This window comes from Cebus imitator, unplaced genomic scaffold, assembly GCF_001604975.1.
Source record: "Cebus imitator isolate Cc_AM_T3 unplaced genomic scaffold, Cebus_imitator-1.0 Scaffold258, whole genome shotgun sequence".
In the NCBI taxonomy this organism is placed as follows: domain Eukaryota; kingdom Metazoa; phylum Chordata; class Mammalia; order Primates; family Cebidae; genus Cebus; species Cebus imitator.
Genome location: NW_016107573.1, coordinates 1,260,986 through 1,269,459, shown reverse-complemented (window position 1 = coordinate 1,269,459; position 8,474 = coordinate 1,260,986). Strand labels below are relative to the sequence as shown.

The 8,474-nt window shown below is 39.4% G+C and overlaps 1 protein-coding gene across 7 annotated transcripts in view; it reads right to left on the bottom strand.

Annotated features, from left to right (window-relative positions):
• Window positions 1-8,474, bottom strand: part of EIF4ENIF1 (eukaryotic translation initiation factor 4E nuclear import factor 1) — a 55,637-nt gene that overhangs the window by 15,132 nt on the left and 32,031 nt on the right. For 6 of the 7 annotated variants that reach the window (XM_017499527.2, XM_017499528.2, XM_017499532.1 and 3 more), the window contains exons 8-10: window positions 3,247-3,382; window positions 2,548-2,727; window positions 1,230-1,462 (exon numbers count right to left, since the gene is read on the bottom strand). In XM_017499527.2, the coding sequence (XP_017355016.1) occupies window positions 1,230-1,462; window positions 2,548-2,727; window positions 3,247-3,382 (549 nt within the window). The remainder of the gene's footprint in view (window positions 1-1,229; window positions 1,463-2,547; window positions 2,728-3,246; window positions 3,383-8,474) is intronic. The other variant, XM_017499536.2, reaches the window with a different exon arrangement.

Genomic DNA, 8,474 nt, shown 5'->3' with positions numbered 1-8,474 from the left:
TATTGCTATTTGCATCTTGGCTAACTGCTAGGTTCCCAGGCAAGCAGGGAACAGGAGAAGAGGAAAAACAAAAAAAAAAACAGGGAAAACTCAATTTGGTAAATTTGCTTTAACTTAGCAACTAGAATAAGTCTATGTTTATGTTTTTATTATTCATATCTACCCTGCTTCCCCACCAGTTTGTATCATGAGATAGTGATATTAACACATAGGCTATGGGTGAGAACTACCCTCTAAAAATTGTTAGGTCAAAGACCAGTACATTATAAACACCTGCATATACAAGGTGACATGCACTTGTGTCATCTTATAACCTAACTTCATGCCTACAAGTGTTGTTTAATTTGGAGCCACAGCTTTTTCCATTAGTAAATTGACAGAATGTAATTATCTTGACAAACTCATCTCAGACCACCCCCCACCTTTTTTTTTTGAGATGGAGTCTCACTCTGTTGCCCAGGCTAGAATGCAGTGGCACAATCTTGACTCACTGCAATTTCTGTCTCCTGGGTTCAAGTGATTCTCTTGCCTTGGCCTCCCAAGTAGCAGGGACTATAGGTGCCTGCTCCCGCATCCAGCTAATTTTTGTATTTTAGTAGAAATAGGGTTTCACCATGTTGGCCAGGCTTGTCTCGAACTCTTGACCTCAAGTGATCCGCCTGCCTCAGCCTCCCAAAGTGCTGGGATAACAGATGTCAGCCATTGTGCCCAGCCCCATCTTAGATACTTTACAAATGATTTGTATGACTGCAAGAAAGCAGGTAATCCCTAGTATCTGGGAATAATTAGAAGATGTGAAAATAAAAATTTTACTATACAAATATGGTAAAGTATATGAACTTATGTAGCTGAATAACAAAATTTTCTCTGGAGATCATCTGAAAAGATAGTTTTATACCTCATTTTAGCAGTGACTTAAAGTTATACAGGCATTATATAAGACTAAATCTTTTAATCTTTATACTGTCACCCCACAATACATATAAATTAACCACAAGCCTGCTTTTTCTAGTAATAAATAATATATCAATAATTAAGGCACACACAAAAGCATCAAGAACCAAATGACTACTAAAGAATTTCCTGCAAGCTGTCAGTGGATCATCAACAACAACAACAAAAGAATTTCCAACTTACTCAGAATACCATTTTAAAAATCCCTTTATTGTTGTGGGAAAAAGGAGAAAAAAGAAAGGGAGAAAAGGGTGGGATTTGTGCCAGATACTTACGCTGACTTTGGGCTGAGAAGGCAAAGTCCCACTTGCCTTCATTGTGCTTACTAGCTTGTTGAATGCAGTCATGTCTCCATCTTTCTTGAGCTGTCGATTGTTAGTTACAGCATTCAAAGTCTCTTCTAGGTGTTCTGCCATGAAGGGAGTTGAATTCTTCACTTGCTGGTCCACCTTCAAGCCCTTCAGCCCTGCTTCTACCTCTTCCACTGAAAGCACAACCCCTGAATGTGCTAAGAAGTTAAGAAAGTCGAGGTTAAATCAAGCAAAGAGATATCTGGTAGGAATTGTATTTGGCTAGTATGATAGGTAAGATGGAAATAAATCTATTTCAAAATTGAGATGAGACTGTCAGAAATGGCTGACACCAAAAATAGACAAACTGAAGACATTTAAAATCATATTGAGTACTAAGTAAGAGATGGCATAAACTAAACCAACAATGTTTAGATGCTAGGAACCAGGGGATCACAACCATGAGGTGTTATGCTTTAAAAGCTGACAAGCTCCTGCTCTGCATCCTGCAGAAGGATATGAATCCCAGATAGGCCAACATTGGCAAGATTGCTACCTGCACTGTGGTCATAAGATCACTAAATTTTTATGTTGAAGATTTAAAGCCTAAGCAAGAACATGGAAGACTGTGGCAGAGTTGTGAGGAAATGGTTAAGTTAATGCTCTGGAGGAATAAAACATTCACTAGAGTTTGTTTTCAACATTCACTGGATTACTACAATCAGGCCCTAGGTAAGAACTTAAAAGGAGGCCGGGCGCGGTGGCTCAAGCCTGTAATCCCAGCACTTTGGGAGGCCGAGGCGGGTGGATCACGAGGTCAAGAGATCGAGACCATCCTGGTCAACATGGTGAAACCCCGTCTCTACTAAAACTACAAAAAATTAGCTGGGCATGGTGGCACGTGCCTGTAATCCCAGCTACTCAGGAGGCTGAGGCAGGAGAATTGCCTGAACCCAGGAGGCGGAGGTTGCGGTGAGCCGAGATCGCGCCATTGCACTCCAGCCTGGGTAACAAGAGCGAAACTCCGTCTCAAAAAAAAAAAAAAAAAAAAAAAAAAAAAAAAAAAAAAAAAAAAAAAAAAAAGAACTTAAAAGGAAAATTTCCCATAGAGCTCATAACCCACTGTGAGATTCTCAAAGAGGTGGTATTGTTTGATGAAATGAGTTTTTAAAAAAGAACATTAAACAAAATCCCAATATATATTTGACATTTTATGAAACAGAGGTATGGTAGACCCCAATGCATGAAGACTGAACATCTAGACTTTTTCAGATATCTAAAACAGATGTTCATAAACACTTACAGCTTTCTTTAAGTTTTTCTTTATTTGCAGAAAGGCTGGAAAGAAGCGGTTTCAAATCCACTTTGGCTTTCTGTAGCATTTCTAAAATATCCACCTTATTTTCAGTATGGTCTTCCAATGGTATAGGAGCAAAGTAATTCCCCGAGTTTTGTCCAGGAGAGATGATGGCTTGCTCCAGACCTATTATTGCAAATAAATATACTTAAAATTAATCTGTTCTGATAAAGAAACATACCTTTCAACAGTTTTTTCTTTTCCTTTCTGAGACGGAGTTTCGCTCTTTCACCCAGGCGGGGGAGTGCAGTGGTGCGATCTCGGCTCACTGTAACCTCTGCCTTCTGGTTTCAAGTGATTCTCCTGCCTCAGCCTCCCAAGCAGCTGGGACTACAGGTGTGCGCCACCATGCATGGCTAATTTTTGTATTTTTAGTAGAGATGGGCTTTCACCATGTTGGCCAGGCTGGTCTCCAACTCCTGATCTTGTAATCTGCCCACCTCAGCCTCCCAAAGTGCTGGGATTACAGGCATGATCCACTACGCCTGGTCCCTTGAACAATATTAAAAGGACACAAATTAAAGGCTTTTCAGCTGTCCAGAGACTCTTTGACCCTAATCAATTCCTGACTAATGAAGACAGAATGAACCTTATCAGAGAAAAACCCAGGTTTACCTTTGAGGCCAGAATCTGAAGCCATTTTACCTGCAAGTCTCTCTAGCTCTTCGTGTGGTGTTGACCCAAGACTGCTGGATCGGCTTCCTGATCTGCTCGGGTTAGAGAACCACCTACTGAACCGACTGGCAGAGACTGACCCTTCTCCCAAAACATCTTCTATCATCTGAAGAAAAAGACAATAAAAACTAAGTTTCTAGATGAAAAAGGACAAGAAAGTTCAATCTTATGAAAGGGTCACTTACTTTGAAACTTCCTTTCATGCTGGTGACTTAAACACTCTCACAATCTAGGAATTTGAACACCTTTTTCTTCCCCCTTCCTGGGTCATATCTGAATAACCCAAACTCGGCTATAACCAACTATCTACTTTTTTTTTTTTATAATTAATTACTTTTTAAAGACAGTCTTGCTCTGTTGCCCAGGCTGAAGTACAGTGGTGCAATCTTGGTTCTGCAACCTCTACCTCCCAGGTTCAAGTGATTCTCATGCCTCAGCCTCTCGAGTAGCTGAGACTATGGGCATGTGCCACCACACACCCGGCTAAAATTTTTTTTTCTATTTTTAGCAGAGATGGGGTTTTACCATGTTGCCCAGGCTTGTCTTGAGCTCCTGACCTCAAATGATCCACCTTCCTTGGCCTCCCAAAGTGCTGGGATTATAGGCAGGAGCCACTGCGCCCACCTACTTTCTAAGAATATAAAGCAAAGCTTCTATGCTACAAAAAGTGTTTCGGTTTTCTATCCTTTGCCTCAGGAGAAAATCCATGTACTACCAAATGTTCTCAGAGGACAGTGTTAAAATCAAAATCAGCACACAGCATTCCACTGACAAGCTGATGAGTGACCTTCAACTAAACATCAAGTATGGGGAAAGGATGAAAGAAAATCATTGCTTCAAACTTGGTGGCTTCAAGGTTGTAATGAACATTATGAAATTCAATCGTGACAGTTTCAGAAGTCAAAGACTAAAAAAGTGGAGCTCATAAAGATTGTAATTCTAGGCCAGGCATGGTGGCTCACACCTGTAATCCCAGCAGTTTGGGAGGCTGAAGCGGACGGATCACCTGAGGTCAGGAGTTTGAGACCAGCCTGACCAAAATGGAGAAACCCCATCTCTACTAAAAATAAAAAAATTTAGCAGGGTATGGTGGCACATGCCTGTAATCCCAGCTACTTGGGAGGCTGAGGCAGGAGAATCGCTTGAACCTGGGAGGTGGAGGTTGCGGTGAGCTGAGATTGTGCCATTGTACTCCAGCCTGGGCAATAAGGACGAAACTCCATCTAAAAAGAAAAAAAAAATTCATCTGGGCTCGGTGGCTCATGCCTGTAATCCCAGCACCTTGGGAGGCCAAGGCAGGCAGATCATGAGCTTAGGAGTTTGAGACTAGCCTGGCCAACATGGTGAAACTCCATCTCTACAAAAAATACAAAAAGTTAGCCAGACATGGTGGCGCATGCCTATAATCCCAGCTACTCTGGAGGCTGAAGCAGGATAATCACTTGAACCCAGGAGGTGGAGTTTGTGGTGAGTGGAGATCATGCCATTGTACTACAGCTTGAGCGACAGAGTAAGACTCTGTCTCAGAGGGTAAAAAATAGGTGGCTTTTCAGAATATAGGCATCTGTCTGGCTACAGACCTAAGCACTTCACTGACACAGAGGCCAAAAAAAAAAAAAAAAAAAAAAAATGGAAAAAAAAAAAAAAAAAAAAAAAAAAAAAAATATATATATATATATATATATATATATATATTTCATAATTCCAAGTAAGCATTTAGAAAAAGTATCAGACTATGGAAGATGAACTTTCAACTGATATCTAATTTCTGTTTGAGCTTAATGGGACATTTTCAGGTGTTTTCTGTTTGTTTGCTTCCAAATCCAACCTCCATAGTTTTTAATAAGGGCAATTAAATAATGTACTATGATCCAAAATAATTCCTTTAGAATTATAAAATAGTGCCAACCTTCTTTACAAACTAGATTTAAGCATTTTTTTAAAATTTCAATTCAAATCACACCATAAATTCAAATATTCAAATTGATTTTTTTGCAGTATTCTTCTCAATATTTAGAAAAGACTAGATAGAGCAAACATCTGTCCAGAAATCAGAGATATCCATAAAAATAAGGCACATACTTCCACTTCAATCCCAATGATAAACAGAAAACATGCTTTTTCAAACACTGGTAGATGGATGACAGAATTAGTGACTTTTATTTGAAATCTGAAACCCACAGTTTCCAAAGTTAAACAGGGGAAGCTTAGATTTATTCTTTGTTCTTATCTGGAAGAATGTTTTCATAATCCATACCCAAACTAAGCCACAAAATACTTCTCTATTTTAATTCAAGACCCTAATTTTTGTTTCTAGAATTTCTATTTTCAGAGGAATTATCTAGACAGTTTCAATCACATTCCACCTATAGATGCTCACACCTTACATAATGCTGACTTTTAAATGCAATAATTTTGTATTAATTAAAATACAAGAAGTGTGAAAAACTAGGGAGTGTATCCAAGATATAAGCATCTTAGTGATAATCAGGAATTCTAAAAAAAAAAAAAAAAAGCCAGGTGCAGCTTATGCCTGTAACCCCAGCACTTTTGGAGGCCCAGGCAGGTGGATCACCTGAAGTCAGGAGTTTGAGACCAGCCTGGTGAAACCTGTCTCTACTAAAAATACAAAAATTAGCTGGGGGCATGGTTGTGGGCACCTGTAATCCCAGCTACTCCAGAGGCTAAGGTAGGAGAATCACTAGAACCCAGGAGGTGGAGATTGCAGTGAGCCAAGATTGGACCATTGCACCCCAGCCTTGGTGACAGAGTCTGTCTAAAAAAAAGGAAACAAAGAAGGCCCGGCGTGGTGGCTCATGCCTGTAATCTCAGCACTCTGGGAGGCCGAGGCAGGTGTATCACCTGAGGTCAGGAGTTCAAGACCAGCCTGGCCAACATGGTGAAACCCTGTCTTTAAAAAAAGAAAAAAAAAAGAAACAAAACATAATTAAAAATGTTTCAATGTTGAAAAGAGTTTGAAGTTTAACAAAAGTAATGGCTTTGCATTTTAACTCCTTTTATTTCCTTTGATCATACTGTATAAGAAAAAAGATACAGAGAAAGAACATGAGAAAGCAAAGGAAATGAATACAAAGTATCTGGACATTCTCTAAAGATATTAAAGTAAGTGATGAAAGTCCCTTCCATATTTTGTCTAGTAACCAATTTTGCTTCTGGTAGACAAGCAAAACTTTTATTGTAGTGAAAGCATAACAAGTAGAAACAAGTCACTTTTACACACATTTAGTGGAAATACTAATTTCAAGAAACTAAAGCATCTTAAACATGAAAAGGTTAAAACTAAATTTTACCTAATTGGTCATTTTTAACCAAAGAGCAAAATAGGACTTTCTATAGCAGGGCCTCCCTCATGTACCCTGGTAGAAAAGTAAAGACCTGGGGCCACTGCTCTGCCTTCTTGGTCAGGGTATCTCCTCTGCTACATCATTGTCAGCCATCAGCTGATTGAGAAGAGGAGCCTGGGCACTGCAATTTGTGTTTAAGCTGCCCTTATTAGAGTAGATTTTGAATAACATTTTAAAGGTAATCTATATGGCTATTAGTCTGATCCTTCAAACCAGGTCATTTAGACAAGTCACATCCTTGGATTCATATCATTCTGCTAATCAAACATGTTCCATGAAATATTTTTGTTCTTTGACAATTCCTTGGTTTCACTGATCAATGCTTTTTATTACTTTCCATTTTTATAGTAATTTTTTATTTTGTATTTGTTTCACTATAGTTTCATTCTTTTTGTTTTGATTTCTAATGAATTCATTTAAGGCTATACACTTTCTTCTGCACATACTTCTGATCACCAAGAAACCATTCTACGTCATCTTCCTGTTGTTAATCACTATTTCCAATTTGATTTCATTCAATATAGTTACACACATATGTGTCACGCACTTACAGAAAGAGTACCATATTTTAAAAAACATTTTTAATTACTTATTTAAATTTGCATGTATTCCAAATGTTCAGTTTGTATACATTTTTCTGGCTTTTAATTCGTCAATTTCTAAGGCACTGTGATGCCAGTGAATACAGTCCACACATGTGTATGTGTGTGTGTATGTATACATTTATTTTTGAAACAGAGTCTCGCTCTGTCACCAGGCTGGAGTGCAATGGTGCTGTCTCACTCACTGCAACCTCCGACTCCCTGGTTCAAGCAATTCTCCTGCCACAGCCTCCTGAGTAACTGGGATTACAGGCATGCGTGGGCCACCATGCCCAGCTAATTTTTATATTTTAGTAGAGATGGGGTTTACCATGTTGGTCAGGCCAAGCTGGTTTCGAACTCCTGACCTCTCAATCTGCCCACCTCAACCACCCAAAGTGCTGAGATTACAGGTGTGAGTCATCGTGCCTGGCCGTGTATGTCTATTTTTGATCCTTGTGTTTCCTCGGCTTGAAAGTAAGCTCTACGAGGATGGGAACTTTTTTTGTTTACTACCGTATCCTTAGGTCCTAGAACAGTGCCCAGTGGTTAGAACGGCTCAATAATTTAAGACAGGGTCTTGTTCTGTAACCCAGGCTGGCGTACAGTGGTGTGATCACTGGTTGCTGTAGCGTCAATCTCCTGGGCTCAGCCTCCTGAATAGCTAGGGTTACAGGAGCATGCCACCACACCCAGCTAATTTTTATTTTTATTTTTTTTAGCAGGGTCTCACAAGCTAGTCTCAAACTCCTGGCCTCAAGTGATCCTCCTGCCTCAGCCTTTGATAAAAATTTCTAAATAAACAAATGCATTATTTGAGATTTCCTTTATAGCCTAGTAATTTAAGTTACATAAAAGAGAGTGTATTCTCATTTTTGTTATAAAGTTGTTTATATTAACACCCAACACTTGTAGAGCTTACTAAGCATCTAATACTGTTTTAAGCACTTTACATACTTGTCAATTGATACATATCCTTTATAGCATTTCTTATTTTTCCCAACTGACTTGCAGTTTTCTGAGCGCTGTGTATTAGAGTTCAGTTGGTTATATAACACAGAGCATCTGTTTTTTATTGACCTCAGTTTTGCTTTTTAGAGGATCTATTATGGAATATAGAATTTAATAGCACCGGGCCGGGCTCGGTGGCTCACGCCTGTAATCCCAGCACTTTGGGAGGCCGAGGCGGGTGGATCACGAGGTCAAGAGATCGAGACCATCCTGGTCAACATGGTGAAACCCCGTCTCTACT